Consider the following 16836-nt stretch of genomic DNA (forward strand, 5'->3'; position numbering starts at 1 on the left):
ATCACCACCAATGACTTATAGTCACATATTAGTCAGCTATCTTCTCTGCAAGTACTAATTGTATAAGAATTAAAAAAAAAAAAATAGGGGGCCAGGAGTGTGGCCTAGTAGTAAAGTGCTTGCCTAACATACACAAAGCCCTGAAATGGATATCTTGGTACCACATACACAGAAAAAGCCAGAAGTGATAGTGTAGCTCAAGTGGTAGAACATTATCCTTCAGAAAGCCACCAACACTGCACAGGCCCTGAGTTTAAGCTCCAGGACTGGTGGGGAAAAATAAAAACAAAAAACAGCAAATATATTCATCCATATGGCAGAGGATTAAGCTTGAGATTTTTAGAATAGCCAGTTGCCATTTTATATATATAGTAGATCTTTACTCAGGAAGTAGAGATCAAAAGAAAAGAAAAACAGCGAATACTTACTTGGGCAGTAAGCAGAGTTGTCAAAGAAACATCTGCCCGTTCTTCAGTGATATAGGTCCTTGGTTTTCCTTCCCAGAGTGCACAATCTTCCAGGTCCATCAGCTTCACCTGAGATTTAGACAGGCCTGGAGGGCGAGCTCCCTGTTGCTGTTGTTGCTGTTGCTGCTGCTGTGCCTGTCTTAAACTAATCTGCCTTGGAAATACATTTTCATCTAAAGATGGCACAACAAAATTATTAGCCTGATTATCCACGATGGTGCTTGAAAGATTTTTGGTAGTCTTATCTCCTGGAGTTGCATGAGAGTGTTTCTGCTTTGGTGAAACAGGGTAGGGTAAAATGGACTTATAAGTTGATTTAGTTCGGCCACTGAGTGCTGTCTGCCTATTTTGAGACTTTGCCTTTCGTGCAGCAGTGGGCACAGAATGAGGCTTCAAAGAGAAAGAGGTAGAAGGAGAAATAGTAGATTGCTTCTTTAGTACACTATCAAGTGTTCGTACATAGCTGGTACTCTTGGTAGGCATTTGGTATACCACAGGAGACGTGGGGGCATTTGAAGAGAAACCCATGCTTGTTTCCATAAGCTTGCCTTCATTTTCCAAGTATTCATCTAGCTTATCACTACAGAAAGCAGAGCGGTTTTTCAGTGAACCTTCTGAATTCCCACCTAGAAATAAAGAAGACACAGATATTCAATTTAGTGTTGTAGGTGTAACTCAGTGATCAGGAGTACTTGCCTTGCATGCTCAAGGTTCAGGCGAAAGAGAAGGCCAGATGATAGTGGCTCATTATATATATATATAGGATCATGGTTTGAAGTCAACATAGACAGAAAAGTCTGAGTACATTTCCAAAAATAACTAGCAAAGCGTCATGCTAGAAGTGTGGCTTCAGTCAAGCAAGCCTAGCAAATACAAGATCCTGAGTGCAAAACACAGCACCAGCAAAACACTACAAAGCAAAATAAAGCAATCTAGAAAAGATATTCTAAAGATGAGGAAAGTAAGCTACAAGGTATTACAAGTTCTGGGGACCAGGAGTTTGGCCTAGTACTGGACTGCTTGCCTAGCATGCATGAAAAACTGGGTTCGATTTCTTGGTACCACGTACACAGAAAAAGCCAGAGGTGGTACTGTGGCTCAAGTGGTAGAGCACTAGCATTGAGAAAGGTCAAGGATAAGTGTTTAGGCCCCGAGTTCAAGCCCCAAGACTGGCAAAAAAAAAAAAGAAAGAAATTACAAGTTCTAAACTAACTGTCTCAGACAGAAAACATAAACCAAGTAAAGAAACTGAGTAACAAATACTAATTACATGAAAATTCATTCTTTAATCCAGACAGCAATTACATTAAAATCCATAATACAAGATTGTAAGCCATGGCTTAAATTCTGGGTTTTTACATCTTTAATTTTACATGTGTTTCTTAGAATAATTTATTGTGTTTGACTCCTACTCTACTACTGGTGTTTCCAAAATACGGACTGACTTACTTATATTGTATAGTAGATTTTTTTACCATAGAGTCTAGACATTATAAGCGTCAAAGCTCTTTTGCTATAGGCTAGCATTCTACCACTCTGAGGTACAACTCCACTTCTACTTTTTGAGTGGCCACTTCTACTTTTAATTAGAAATGAGTCTCATAGGACTCTTCTGCCCAGGCTAGCTTCGAATCATGATTCTCAAATCTCAGCCTCCTGAGTAGCTAGGATTACTGGCATGAGCCAGTAGCACCCAGCTTTATGAGCTACTTTTATCTCTGACTACCAAGTAGCTGGGATTAGTGTGCCCAACCAAACAAAAAAAAAAAAATTGGCTATAGGTTTTAGAAAACATTTAGAATGTTAAGAAAAAAAAAATCAGGGCTGGGAATGTAGCTTACTGGTAGAGTGCTTACCTAGCATGCATGAAGCCCTGGGTTCATAAAACCAGAAAAAGTGGAAGTGGTGCTATGGCTCTTGTGATAGAATTCTAGCCTTAAGCAAAAGAAACTCAGACAGGTCAGGCTAGTGGCTCACACCTGTAATCCTAATTACTAAGGAGGCACAGATCTGAGGATCAAGGTTCAAAAAGCCTGGGCACAAAAAGACCCCAGACAAAAGGAACAGACTCTTATCTCCAATTAACCTCCAGAAAACTGGAAGGGTGGCTGGGCTCAAGGGTAGGGCAGTAGCCTTGAGCTGAAAAGATCACAGACAGCATCCAGGCCCAGGGGTAGGGGTCGTAGCCTTGATCTAAAGAGTTTAGGGGCAGTACCTAGGCCAAGTTCAAGCCCCATGACCCACAAAAAAGAAAAAAGAAGTGGGGGGAGAGAAACTGAAGAGACAATGCCCAGGCCCTGAGTTCAAGCCTTGGGACTGGAAAAACAAAAATAAAACGAAACAACAACAACAAAAAAAACAAGGATTCAGGGTGTGAGTTTGGCCTACTAGTAAGCCAAACTGGCCTACCGGTAAGCCTGGCATGCAGGAAGACCTGGGTTCCATTCCTCGGTACCACATACATGGGAAAAAAAAAAAAAGCCAGAAGTGGTGCTGAGGCTCAAGTGGTAGAGCTCTAGCCTTGAGAAAGTCCAAGGACAGTGCTCAAGCCCTGAGCTCAAGCCCAGGACTGGCAAAAAACAAAACAAAACAAGGATTCGCCTGTGTAGGAGCAGGCAGGCACCATATTGCTCCCCTCTCCCGTGGGAGAAATGCTCTAATAAACCTCCTTACAAACTTTAAAAACACCAACCAGGCATACTGGTACATACCTTAATCTCAGCACTTTGGAGGCTAAAAGAGATGACCAATCATTCTACACTAACCTGGGATACCAGATTCCTGTCTTAAAAAAAAAAAACCCTCCAATTACCTTCATTTCTATTTGCAGAAGCACCATGAAATTTGCCTCTCCATCCCTTGATCTTGGTGAAGTCATTGGTCTTCCCTGTCCTAGAAACAAAGGGAAAGCCTGCATCTATAAAGAAAAAGAAAGAGATGACCAAAATTTTATCAAGCCAATATATCACACCATTACTACAACGACTTAAAACGTATTCATTTACTTACAAGACTCAAAAGATTTGCTCTAAAATACCATAAATATCACTAATAAAGATAGTTCGTTATTTGCATTATAACTAACATACACTTTAAAGGAGAAGGAAAGTAACTTTACCAATGTTAGATGCTTACCAGGAGAGGCAGGGTTGGTTCCTGTAAGGTTCCAAAAAGGAAAGCTAGTGGCTGGCGCCAAAGGCAGTTGTACTCCCAAATATTTAAGATCAATGCTCATTGTTGGATCCACTGAATTCAATTTTAATCCCACTACAAAAAAAGGGGGGGGGAGAGACAGAGAGGGGGGGAGAGGGAGAACAAGGAAGAGGGGGGGAGAGGGAGAGAGAGGAGGAGGGTGGGGGAGGGAGGGGGAGGGAATGAGAGGGGGAGAGAGATTCACTTTCAAGTAGTTCCACAATCCATGCCTTGTAATATGACCTATTTGTTTAACATCTCCTCCCCACTTCTGCTGAATGTAGGCATGGTAGAATGTGGAAGAAAAGTAAAGCATATGTGATTATGTGCATGTGACAACAGAAGCATAAAAGAAGAAAAAAAAAAAAAAAAGATGAGGGGAAAAGGGAGGGAAAGGGGAGGAAGGACAGAGGAGGAAGCAAGCAAGGAAGCCACCATGCCTTCTGAAGATCTGCTAAACCAGTCTGTTTCCAAAGTAAAAAAAAATATTTAAACAATTGTTCCTGGTAAAAAATCTATTTATTTATTTATTAAATTATTGGTTTTGTTTGGTAGTAGGACTTAAACTCAGGCCTGGGAGCTGTCCCTCAGCTTTTCAGGAACAAATTAGTAAAAAGAACAAAACAAAAGAAAACGAAAAGAAAAATAGACTTGCATATATTTTAAAGAGTATTACCTTCTTGAAGACCAGGATGTATCACCTGCTTGTGTCTCAAGGACTTCAGATCTTCTATTAATTCCTTTTCCAGTTGGGAAATTTTTGTTCTGCTGCCTACTCATAAAACAATAATAAAATTAAGTATTCTATACTACAAAAGAATAAATACTGTATACTTCACTACTATAGCCCAATGCACAATCTATTTCATTTTATACCATTGTGTAATACCTGGATCATTTGTGGTTGATGCCTGAATACTGGTAGGTTCTTCTGTTGTTCCATCAACTGCATGAACATCTAGAGCTTCCTACAGAATAAGAATAGAAATAAAATGTAGTCTACATCACTCCTACTAATTTACAATTAGGATTTTAAAAGAAAAAAAGGGGGTGTAAATACCACCATGTTTACAGTGATAATTCTATACAACCAGAACATTAACCATTTTTGTTTCATATCTCTTAGTATCAACATTATTTTAATCATCAAGGGACAGGGATAAAGCCCAGAGCTCTTGTTTAGCGTGTATAAGGTTCTGGGTTTGATTATCAAAACTGTAAAAACTACTGCTCTACCATTTGAGCCACAGCACCATTTCCGATTTTCTGGTAATTAACTGGAGATAAGAGTCTCACGGACTTTGGCGCCTAGACTGGCTTTGAATGCAGATTCTCAGATCTCAGCCTCCTAAGTAGCTAGGATTACAGGCGTGAGCCACTAGCGCCTGGAGGTAATTTTTTTAAAAGACATAATGTCTGGCCTAGTAGTAAGAGTGCTTGCTTAGCATGCACGAAGACCCAAGTTTGATTCCTCAGTACCACATATATAGAAAAAAAGGCAGAAATGGTGCTGTGGCTCAAGTGGTACAGCTCTAGCCTTGAGAAAGCCCAAGAACAGTGCTCTGGCCCAGAGTTCAAGGCCCAGGACTGGCAAGAAAAAAGACATAATATCTAAAGCTATTTTAAATAAAGTGTCTTAAATGACGCCTGTTCAACTAAACCCCACATTATGGAGACACTTCCCTCCCCCTTCTCCAAGCTACCTCATAAATGGACACACTCACAAAACTATATTGTAAGCACCAGCCAATATACAGTATGTATATATATATATATAGATAGATAGATATAGATAGATATAGATATGCATGTGAGCCTTAAATAGAATGTTGAAAACTATCCTCTTACCTTTGATTCAAAAGAAACAAAGAGAACACCATCCACATCTTCCAGATCAGGCTTCACATCAGGAAAGGTATTCCCAGAGCCTACAGGTGTGTTCTTTGTAAAAGTTAAAGACTTCCCGATATTTTTAGGTTGTCTGCCTGCTTTGGAAAGTTTCAATTTTCGAGGCCTCCCTCTTCTTCCAGGGGCATTTGGAGAAGCATTCTGATTAGCAGTCACAGACTTTGGCGCTGCTGCAATCTTAAGCATAGTTGTTCGCTTTCTGCCCAAGTCCTCTTTTCCTGAAAATAAGTCTCCTGCTAAACCATTTGTACTGCTATGTGTTCTTTCTGAGGAGCTAATACTGTTAAATACATCAGGAAAACTCCACTGAGGATCCTTAAGTAAGGAATATTTTTGTGCCCCTCTGAGGTCTGGTGACTGTTTTCGAAGACCATTTTCTGATTCCTTGGCTAAGCAGAAGCTAGTCCCACTACAATTTTCAATATACGCAGGCAAATATTCTAATTCTGACAACATAGAAGACTTATCCTTCCGCGACGTAGAAAGCATGTTATCAGGTAGTTCAGAAACCTTCACTGTGCTTTTGGTAACTGCACAAGGCTCCAGACAGACTACTGGCATCTTTGCAGTATCTAGTTTGAATGTTTTAGCTTTAGAAACACCTAAAGGGTTGTTTGTTACCCATTCAGAAGATGATTGGTCAATTTCTAGATGATCAATTTTATTGTGCCTCTTTAGTTGTTTCTCTAGGATAGGGTCATCATCACTGTTTGAGTACACATCTGTTTCTTCATCAGTCTCTTCTTGTTTCACAGTGATCCCTTCTGGGTACTCCCCAAGTTCATAGTCATAATCATCTAGAGGTTCCTCTTTAACAACAACATTAAAGCTTCCATTTGGGTCTAATGGTGAGTCCATATGGGAGCCATCTTCACAACTGTTGGCCAGAAGACTAGAAATAGGGGAACGATAAAGAATACAGAACAGTCAATAAACAAAACTCAAAGAGGAAAAAAAATTCTAAAACTAAATTAACCTGCCAGATTTCGTCAACTATTCTTCAAAAACAAGGTTCTCAAGAGTTCAGCAAAATTCTAATTTTATATTTTAATCAATTTTTCATGAAAATATAAAAAAGCAGTATTTCCTCATCATTGTAAACCACAATGGAAAACACTATAATACTTACTTTGAAAGTCAGCTGGCACTGAGATAAAAATCAAACTCTTAAAAATACTCACCTCTGTGATCCCAGCTACTCAGGAGGCTGAGATCTAAGGACTGTGGTTTAAAGCCAGCCCAGGAAGGAAAATTTGTGAGACTCTGATCTCCTATTAATCACCAAAAAAACTGGAAGGGAAACTGTGCTAACCTTGAGCACAAAAGCTTCAGGGCAACATCCAGGACCTGAGTTCAAGCCCTAGGATCAGCACCAAAAAACCCCCAAAATTCTACACACTAAATATTGTCAATAAGGCAAAAACATGCCCATCATGAATTAAACATTCAGCACAGTAAAACAGGAAAGGGCTTTTTAAAAAATTATCCACTCATCTATTTATTTTGTTCATACTGGGACTTGAACTAAGGACCTAGATAGTTCTCACTCAGCTTTTTAACTCATCGCTGGTACTCTATCACTTGAGCAGCTTGTTGCTTGTTAACTGAAGATAAGAGTTTCTCAGTCCCACACATATATTTTATAATATATTTATCATATTACTTGCCAATACTTTATATTACATTATGAATAAAAATTAGTATACCCTAAGCCAGGCACAGTGACTCACACCTGTAATCCTAGCTACTCAGGAAGCTGAGATCTGAGGATGGAGGTTCAAAGCCAGTCTCAAAGCCAGCCGGGACACTAAAGAACTCTAAGGAAGGAGAGACTCTTATCTCCATTAACCACAAGGGAAAAAAAATAAATAAATAACGGGAAGTGGAGCTGTAGCTCAAGGGGTAGGGTGGTAACCTTGAGCTGAAGACCTCAGAGACAGCACCCAGGCCCAGAGTTCAAGCTCCATGACTGACCAAAACTAAAAAAATTTAATATTCTACTGCAAGTCTGTAATATGCATATATTTATAATTCTAGCAGGTGTTACAAAATAGATAAATGGAGAAGACATTAAGCCAAGTAAAATATATAAGACACAGAAAAACCAATATTGTAAAGTATTAGTAAAAGAATGATGGTTACAGGCAGAGTACACCTGGCTTAGTGGTAGGTAGTGCTTCCTAGCATGGATAAAGCCCTGGGTCCCATTCCTCAGTGCCACATAAACAGAAAAAGCCAGAAGTAACACTGAGGCTCAAGTGGTAGAGTGCTAGACCTAAGCAAAACAAACTCAGAGACAACACTCATACCTTGAGTTCAAGCCCTAGAACTCTGGCTGGGAGCATGGCCTAGTGGTAGAATGCTCACCTAGCATGCATCAAGCCCTGGGTTCAATTCCTCGGTACCACATACTCAGAAAAAAGCCAGAAATGGCGCTATGGCTCAATTGGCAGAGAGCTAGTCTTGAGCAAAAATTGTCCAAGGACAGTGCCCAGACCCCAAGTTCAAGCCCTAGGACTAGCAAAAAAAAAAAAAAAGAAAAAAGCAGTACCAACAGCTCAGAGACAGTGCCCAGGCTGAGTTTAGTCCACAAAATAAAAAATTAATAAAGTAGAGAAAAGTAAATATTGACCAAAGAGTAAAGGATGTTTGGTTATTTTCTCTCCCCGCTCCCCCACACCAGCCCTGGGTCTTAAACTCAGGACCTGAGCACTCTACCACTAGACCACACTCCTAGCCCATTGCTTTGTTTTATATTAAAAGTATTTTCTGGGCCGGGAGAGGGGCCTAGTGGTAGCACACTTGCCTAGCAAGCACAACGCGCTGGGTTCAATTCCCTGGAACCACACACAGAAAAAGCCAGAAGTGGTGCTGTGGCTCAAGTGGCAGAGTGCTAGGCTTGTGCAAAAAGTGTCCAAGGACAGTGCCCAGGCCCTGAGTTCAAGCCCCAGGTCTGGCATACACACAAAAAAACCCCTTCTCTGTCATTGGTTGCCAGTGGCTCACATCTGGAATCCTACTCAGGAGGCTAGGATCTGAGGAGAGTGGTTCAAAGCTCTTATCTCCAATTAAAACACTCAAAAACTGGAAGTGGAGCTGTGGCTCAAAGTAGAGCACTAGTCTACACCAAAAAAAAAAAAAAAAAAAAAAAAAAGTTCAAGAACAGCACCCAGGCACTGAGGTCAAATCCCTTGACCAACAAAAAAATAAAATGAAATAAAAACAGTTGTGGTTTATTTTATACTAGTTTATATCTATCAATGTTTACAATATTCTATAGAAGCAATGTTTCAAGTCCAAGATCAAACCTCTTTTAAGTTTTGCAGAAATGTTATTACCTACCTTTCAGAAATCTCTTGCTTCAGTTGAGGAAGTTCAAGTGCTGACTCGGTATCCATAATACCAAGGATGTCTTCTTTTATATTAACAGAAGGCTGTTCCAAACCTATGCCTGATGTTTCATGACCTCTTGACATAGAATCAAAATCATTTCGCTGGATCTCTGACCCCTCACCTTCTTTAAGACGAACCCGATGGCCAGGAGAACTGGGAACACTATTTCCTTCTTGGTCAGAATTGTTCTTTTGTTTTCCATCCCTTTGGGGCTTATTATTCAGACCATCATCCCGAAAGCCTTTGGCAAATGGATTATAATCTATTTTCAACTGCGTAATCTGAATGTTCTGATAAGCTGTTACTGCAAAGAATTCTGTCTGTGGGAAGGTAAAAGTGTGGACACCAGGACCATTTAATTGTATCACTTCTGTAGCTTTTTCTGCAGGCACCAAATGAAGTCTTGGCAGATAACGATGCATAGAGTGCAAGATAATATGACCTTCTTGGTCCAATGTATTGTTGGTAAGTTTAAGTTTATAGAAAGACACTGGTTGATGCATCCAATAATGACCTGTGGAAGGAGACTCTGGATGAATGAAAACTCTCCCCAAAATATGAGGTTCAGCTTTCCCACTGGGTTCCCACCAACGTCCATTCCATTTGTAACGATGATTATCCACGGGAGATATATCCATGACAAGAATATATTTTAAATTTGAATCTAAACCGGTTATCCAGTAGCGACAATAAGGAAACATGCGTCGTCCCTGCTTAGTCAGAATCATTTCTGTACTTCTACTATGGAACTCATTCCACATACTATTGTTATCAAGCGTAACGGTGATTCTTCCCACCGTACAATCAGCTGGAAGGCAAATCTTGCCTTTAGATTTTCCTGGTGATGGAACCTTATTAGCCAAAGCACAGGCATCTTGATTAGTAACCAAAATTCCTTGATCAGTTTTGCCATTTCCAGGCTGTTTTAGGATGACAAAGAAGGTAGGTGCTGTTCCTGTCACTGTCCCACCATCTTGATTAGTTAATATAATCTGCTTCTCTTCCATGATTCCAGTGAAAAATTCAATAGAAAGATAACCGTAGTTAGCACATAATTATATTGGCCTTCGCATTCTAAAAACAAGCAAGAAACAAAAGTACTTTAATCAAATGAATATACTACAAACAAAAATAGAACAATTGGGCCAGCAGTGTGGCGTACTGGTAGAATGCTTGCCTAGCATGCACGAAAGCCTTGGGTTCAATTCTTCAGTACCACATACACAAAAAAAGTCAGAAGTGGTGCTGTGGTTCAAGTGGTAGAATGCTAGCCTTGGGAAAGCCCAAGAACAGTACCCAGGCCCTGAGTTCAAGCCCCAGGAATGAAAACAAAAACAAAAGAAAACAACAAAAACAAAGAATATATTATCAGCCCCACAATATTCTTAAATTCTTCTAAGACACTGCTTATATTCTGCTCTGTATGGGCATCCATTCGGAAATATCAGGTATCAATCCACCTATCTATCTACATATCTATTTTTGGTGCCAGTACTGAAGCTTGAACTCAGAGCCAGGACTCTATCCCTTCGCTTTTTTTGCTCAAGGCTGGTGTTCTACTGGTGGCTAAATGGAGATAGGAGTCTCAAGGACTCTTGGAGATAAGATTCTTCAAACCTTGGCTGATTTTGAATCTCAGTCTTCCCACCTCAGCCTTCCTGAGTACGTAGCATTATAGGCATGAGCCACCAGTGCCCAGCTACTCCTATAATTTAAGTTAATTTTAATCTATTTTAAACTAGTCCTATCCAAGACCTCCTATCCAAGACTTCACTGTAATTTCTCTAAAGTCACACAAAAAAGTAAAACTGTTCATTTTAGAAAAACAATATAAAGGCATAAAAAGGAGATAAAAATGTGTATTGTAAGAAAGATTTCAGGATGAATTGACCAGAAAATTATTTTACATAGCTCAAATTCACTTAAGATGGTAAAATGTTTTGTTCTACTTCTATTCCAAAGAGCTAACAGAATCAACTCTTTTCTCTCTTCAGTTTCTAGGGCTTGAACCCTTGGCCTGGACATCAAGACTAGTGCTCTAGGGCCGGGAGTTTTGCCTAGTGGTAGAATGCTTGCCTAGCATGCACAAAGACCCAGGTTTGATTCCTCGGTACCACATACACAGAAAAAGCTGGAAATGGTGCTGTGGCTCAAGTGGTAGAGCTCTAGCCTTGAGAAAGCCCAAGGTCAGTGCTTAGTCCCTGAATTCAAGTCCCAGGACTAGCAAAAAAAAAAAATTCAAAGCCCAGCCAAGCAGGAAAAGTCCTTGAGACTTGCCTCCAATTAACCAGCAAAAAATAAATAAATAAAAACAAGTGGGGATGTGGCTTGTATGGTAAACAGTGAACACGCTGTCAACACCTCAATACCAGCATCAAAAACTTAAAAAAAAAAAAAAATTAGCCAGGTGCCAATGGCTAATGTCTCTAATACTAGCCAAGCAGGAGGCTGAGATCTGAGGATCATGGTTCAAAAAAGCCAGCCCCAGCAAAAAAAAACTGAGATTCTGATCTCCCATTAACCACCAAAAAAACAAAGTGGCACTGTGGCTCTAGTGGTAGAGTGCTAGCCTTGAGCTAAAGAACAAGGCCCAGGGTTCAAGTGCCACAACAGACTACCCGCCTCCCCCCAAAAGAAAGAAGAGTGGCGGTAGTGGTAAAAAGTCCATGCCTAGCTATCACAGGTCCTGAGTTATCCCAAACCTATAAACTACATTACATGAAAAGGTTCAGAACTTCTTAAAACTTTTATCACATATATTTAAAATTTTAGTATATACCTGTATCTACTTACTTACTTTTGCCTCAATAAAAAAATTAGATACAGAAAAATAGTCCCCGGTATGGGATGTAGCTCAGTGGCAAAGTACTTGCCTAGCAAGTGCAATATACTGGGTTCAATCCCAGCACCAAAAATGAAAAGACAAAAAATAAATAAAATAAAATCACACTCAATTTTATATAGGCACCTAATAATAAAACAAATATGTGCATGCAACTTGAGAAAAATTAGACCTTTCAGGTGATTTTGTATAAGGGCTTAAAAAACTAAACCAATCAATTTTTTTCAGCAATTAATCCAAAGGCATTCAAAGACCTAGGAAGTCAGAGATATGGTTCAAGCCAAGGTCAAATTCAAACTTCAGTACTGTTTAAAAGAATTTATCTTTAAATTTATAAACCTAAGACACAAAACTTTCTCTATTTAGAGTTAGAATGCTTACTGATTTAAGAACAAATAATATTTATTGGGCCCCAGTGGATCAGGCTTGTAATCCTAGCTACTGAAGGGGCTAAGCTCTGAGAATTGTAGTTTGAAGCCAGCCAGGGAAGGTAAGTCCATGAGATTCTTATCTCCAATGAACTTCCAAAAATAGAAGTGGAGCTGTGGCCAAGAGCCCTAATCTTGAGCAAAAAAAAAAAAAAAAAAACAACCACCTGTCCAAAAAGAATTACACTCACTACCTATAAGTCCTCTTACATCACCTTTACAATTACAAAAAAAAAAAAAAAAAAAAAAAAACACACCAAACAACAACAACAAAAAACCCCTAGGAACAGGCCTTCAAACCCTATCACAATCATACTGAAGCCAGGAGTTGGTGGCTCACACCTGTAATCCTTGCTGCTCAAGAGGGCTGAGATCTTAGGATCACAGTTCAAAGCTAGCCCAGGCAGAAAAGTTCCCATAAGATTCTTATCTCCAACTAACCTCTCAAAACCCAGAATTGGAACTGTGGCTTAAAGTGGTAAAGTTCTAACCCTAAGCAAAAGAGCAAAAGCTCAGGGACAGTACAGACCCTGAGTTCAAATCCCAAAACCAAAACCACACACACACACACACACACACACACACACACACACACACACACACACACACACACACACACACACACACACACACACACACACAAAATAAACATATCGCTGTTCTTTGGAGCTACATTATTTTAAGCAAAGTATAGACAATTGAGAATAGTCAGCTGCTTCAGACATACAAACACCACTTTAAGGTCTAAGATAACCATAAGTTAATTGTAAAAAGCCAACTAATTTTAGAAACTGCTAGGATACTCACAAAAAAAAAGGGGGGGAGGGGGACTTCCATCAAGTATCTAAAAGTTCTGTGTACATAGCTTGCTAAAGGTTTTTTTTTTGGTTGGTCATGGGGCTTGAACTCTGGGCCTAGGCCTTGTTCCTAAGCTCTTCAGACCAAGACTACCGCCCTACCACTTGAGCAGGTTTTCAGGTGGTTAATTGGAGATGAGCGTCTCACAGACTTTGGCCTGTGCTGGCTTTGAACCTCGACCCTCAGATCTCAGCCTCCTGAGTAGCTAGCGTTGCAGGCATGAGCCCCAGATGCCCTGCTCTTGCTAAAACTTTTTAAAGAACCACAGTTCTGGAACCCGGAGCATAGCCTAGTGGTAAGAGTGCTTGCCCAGCGTGCATGAAGCCCTAGGTTCAATTCCTCGGTACCACATGCACAGAAAAAGCTGGAAATGGTGCAAAAAATCAAAAATTTAAAAAATAAAAACAAAAAGAACCACAGTTCTAGTATACGTACACTCCACATTCAAAATTTTTCAGTTCAGGTTTTCACCATCAGGCATTTATTTAGATAAAGCAACTATTATAAAGCAATTGCATATAAACCAAACTTTCATTATGGGGGAAAAAGTCTCAATAATATCTTGAAAGGTCACACCATAGTAGATACAATTATTTTTTGCAGAGAATGATTTAAAACAATGTTCTGAAACTTTTTTGTCTTTATGCTATATGAATTTTTAACAGTGATCTCTCTGGGAAATCTTTAACTACTGCTGTAATAGTAAACTCAGCCCAATGAAATACATTAGTTCACTGTGTAGTTACCTAATTCAATCATCTACATGCTGCACTAAATTTTTTTTTATCCAAATCGCTTTTGTTTTTCTAAGAAAGTTTAAACTATACCAATCAAACTCTAAATCAATTATACTACTTCTAAAATACAAACATTCAAAGGACATTCTGAATGTTTTGAATTATTCTTTAAAAGGTTAAGTAAAACTGTTTTGAAAACTCAAATCTTTTCCTTTTTTCTCGGTCCTGAGGCTTGAACTCAGGGCCTGAGCACTGGTCTTGGGCTTTTCTCAAGGCTAACGCTCTACCACTTGAACCACAGCACCAATTCTGGCTTTTTCTATGTGGGTGGTACCGAAGAATCGAACCTGGGTCTTCCTGCATGCTAGGTAAGCACTCTACCACCAAGCCAAACGCTCAGCCACTGGAAACTCAAATCTTAAAAAAAAAAAAAAAGAAGTCTGCTCAAAGTTCAGTATTTACCAATGTATACTGGTAATTTTTTTGGCCATCCTGGGTCTTGAACTCAGGTCCTGGGCACTGTCCCTGAGCTTTTTTTTTTTTTTTTTTTTTTTTTTTGCCAGTCCTGGGCTTGAGCTCAGTGCCTGAGCACTGTCCTTGAACTTTCTCTACCACTTGAGCCTCAGCACCACTTCCGGCCTTTTCTATATATGCGGTACCAAGGAATCGAACCCGGGTCTTCGTGCATGCTAGGCAAGCACTTTGACCACTAGGCCAAATTCCCGGCCATCCCTGAGCTTCTTTTGTTCAAGGCTACTCGTTGAGCCGGCCATCCCTGAGCTTCTTTTGTTCAAGGCTACTCGTTGAGCCGGCCATCCCTGAGCTTCTTTTGTTCAAGGCTACTCGTTGAGCCATAGTGCCTTGTCTGGCTTTTTCGGTTTAGGTGGTACTGAGGAATCAGACCCAGGAGTTCATGCATGCTGGGGAAGCACTCTATTACTAGGCCTTATTTCCAAAACCTAAATTTTGTTTTTAAACTACACTAAGTATCGGAAAGGATGCGAGCAAACAAAGACACTTTGCCCCCCAACATTGTAAATTCTATAATATACAACTCTTCTGGTTCTGCTTTAGAGCACACATAGCCAAGTCCTAAAATACTGCTACCCCCCCCTTTTTTTCCCCATAGATCAATTGTTGCTGAATAATTTTCCAATCGAGAATCACAACTCCAGGCTAACAAGTTCTCAATCCTAAATGTTACTAAGCGGAATCTGTTTACGGTAAAAAGAGAAAGCCGTCCAATTTGAAGTGTGCCAAACTACCCGGAGCACCTTTCCTCTAGCTTGTGTTTTGGTTAAGTGGAGTTCACACAACTGCTGGACACACAACTCGACAACTACAATAAGGGCGAGTGTCGATCCCGTGCCCTGGGGAGGAAAAGGGCCAGTCGGGCAGTCGCTGTCAACTCTCAAAGGCCCCAAACCACCGCTTGGCAACTGCAGAGCACAGCTGGCCAAGAACCTCGTGGAAAAACAAAACAAAACAAACCAGTGCCGCGGGGCAAGCTCTTCCGGGGGAGCGCCCGGCGGCGGCCCGCGGGCTGCACTCCGCCGCACTCCGTCACCGTGGAGACGGCCCGCCGGCCCGCCCGCCTGCCCGCCTCCCCGCGGCCGTCCCCTCCTCGGGGGCAGCCGGGCCGCGGCGTCGTGCTCTTTCGAACACATGAAGCGGAGCACGCGCGGAGAGCGCGCGGGTGGGGCCTCCGCCTCCGGAGACGCGAGCCCCGGGCGCAGGCCTGGCCTCCCACCACCGCCGCGCTTCCGCTCTTCTGCCCGGGGCAGGAGGCTGCTCCAGGGCTGGAGAGGCCAGGCAAGCCTCGACTGCCACGCTCCTCTCTCACGTCTTCTCTACCACCTCCCAACTCCTCCCTCGCCCACCTCGGTAGCAACTTCCCGGCGTCCCAGAGGCGGACGGCGGCGCCCACGGCCGGCACGCGCCCGTCACACCTGCCTCCCCACCGGCGTCCCCGGCCGCGGCTCCTTTGTTTACTCGGCCCCCACGCCTTCGCACGCACTGCCTCGCTCTGCTCCTTACACTCGCGGTCGCCCCTCCACCTCCCGAGGAACGACGTGCTAGAAGCGGTGGCTGCACAGGTGTCAAGACGCTGCCGCCCTTTCGGCGAGGTCGGCGCCGCTTCCCTCGGAAATCTGGAACCCAGGACCGGAGCGCCCGGACGCACGGCGCGTGCGGGAGCCCGCCGCGGCCGGAGGGTCACGGCTCCCACCACGCGGCGCGGCGCCCCACGCACGCGAGCGCTTCTCACCCCGCCCGCCTCGTGGCTGCAGTCTCTGGCGTCGATGCTCCCAGCCAGCGCGCGGCGCGGCGCGACGCGGAAGTGCGCCCGGCGGCGGCGGCGGCGCGCGAGGCGACCTGCGCAGCCCCGCTCAGGGGACCACAGGCGCGCGCCAAGGGCGGCCCCGCGCAAGGCCCGGCCCGGCCATGGCGTGCGAAGATCTCTCAGCAGAACGCGGCTCGAGCCGTTCCCATACACCGGAGCTTCAAAGTCTGGAAAAACTCCAACTGGGCCAGCACCGAATCGACGACCTCCACCCGGGCCACAGTTACCGTGCAGGGCGGGGCCGGCCTCGGAGTCCTTCACGTCCTGCTGGGGGCGTGTTATTCGGTTCGGTTCGCACACCGTGTGTCCGCTCCAGCTGAAGAGCCTGCGCGCGCACCGGGCGTCCACGTCACCGCGCACGCGCGCCTACCCGCTCTCAGCGGCTGCGCAAGCGCAAAGGAAGGCGCGAGCAGCGGCTCCCTCGCCCCTCCCCCAACGCAGGAGGCCAAGCGGCCTGGGAGCGGCGAGCGACGAGACCCTAGGGACCCGCCCCCAGAGCCGAGGCGGCCGCCGCCAACGCCGCCGCCGCCGCGCCGCGCCGCGGCCACCCAGAAAAGCCAACGGAAGCTTCGAGAACGGAAAGAGGCGAGGCAGGAAGGAGCGGCCCAACAGACTGCGCCTTGTACTCGAAGGCTTCGTGAATATTCGGAAAGCACTGCCCGCCAGGCCT

General features: G+C 43.1%; 1 protein-coding gene across 6 annotated transcripts in view; it reads right to left on the reverse strand.

The window, feature by feature from the left end:
- The window catches only part of Mga (MAX dimerization protein MGA), a 58948-nt gene extending 42455 nt beyond the window's left edge, over window positions 1–16493 (reverse strand). For 4 of the 6 annotated variants that reach the window (XM_090318573.1, XM_090318572.1, XM_090318571.1 and 1 more), the window contains exons 1-8: window positions 16394–16493; window positions 8910–10034; window positions 5508–6459; window positions 4549–4627; window positions 4336–4431; window positions 3603–3734; window positions 3280–3384; window positions 429–1093 (exon numbers count right to left, since the gene is read on the reverse strand). In XM_090318573.1, the coding sequence (XP_090174699.1) occupies window positions 429–1093; window positions 3280–3384; window positions 3603–3734; window positions 4336–4431; window positions 4549–4627; window positions 5508–6459; window positions 8910–9967 (3087 nt within the window). In that variant the 5' untranslated portion in view covers window positions 9968–10034; window positions 16394–16493. Of the gene's footprint in view, window positions 1–428; window positions 1094–3279; window positions 3385–3602; window positions 3735–4335; window positions 4432–4548; window positions 4628–5507; window positions 6460–8909; window positions 10035–15862; window positions 15967–16393 lie in introns of those variants that run through there. The other 2 variants (XM_090318574.1, XM_090318570.1) reach the window with 2 other exon arrangements.
- Window positions 16494–16836: the final 343 nt, after the last annotated feature.

Source organism: Megascapheus bottae, chromosome 25, assembly GCF_031878675.1.
Source record: "Megascapheus bottae isolate mThoBot1 chromosome 25, mThoBot2.hap1, whole genome shotgun sequence".
Taxonomy (NCBI): Eukaryota; Metazoa; Chordata; class Mammalia; order Rodentia; family Geomyidae; genus Megascapheus; species Megascapheus bottae.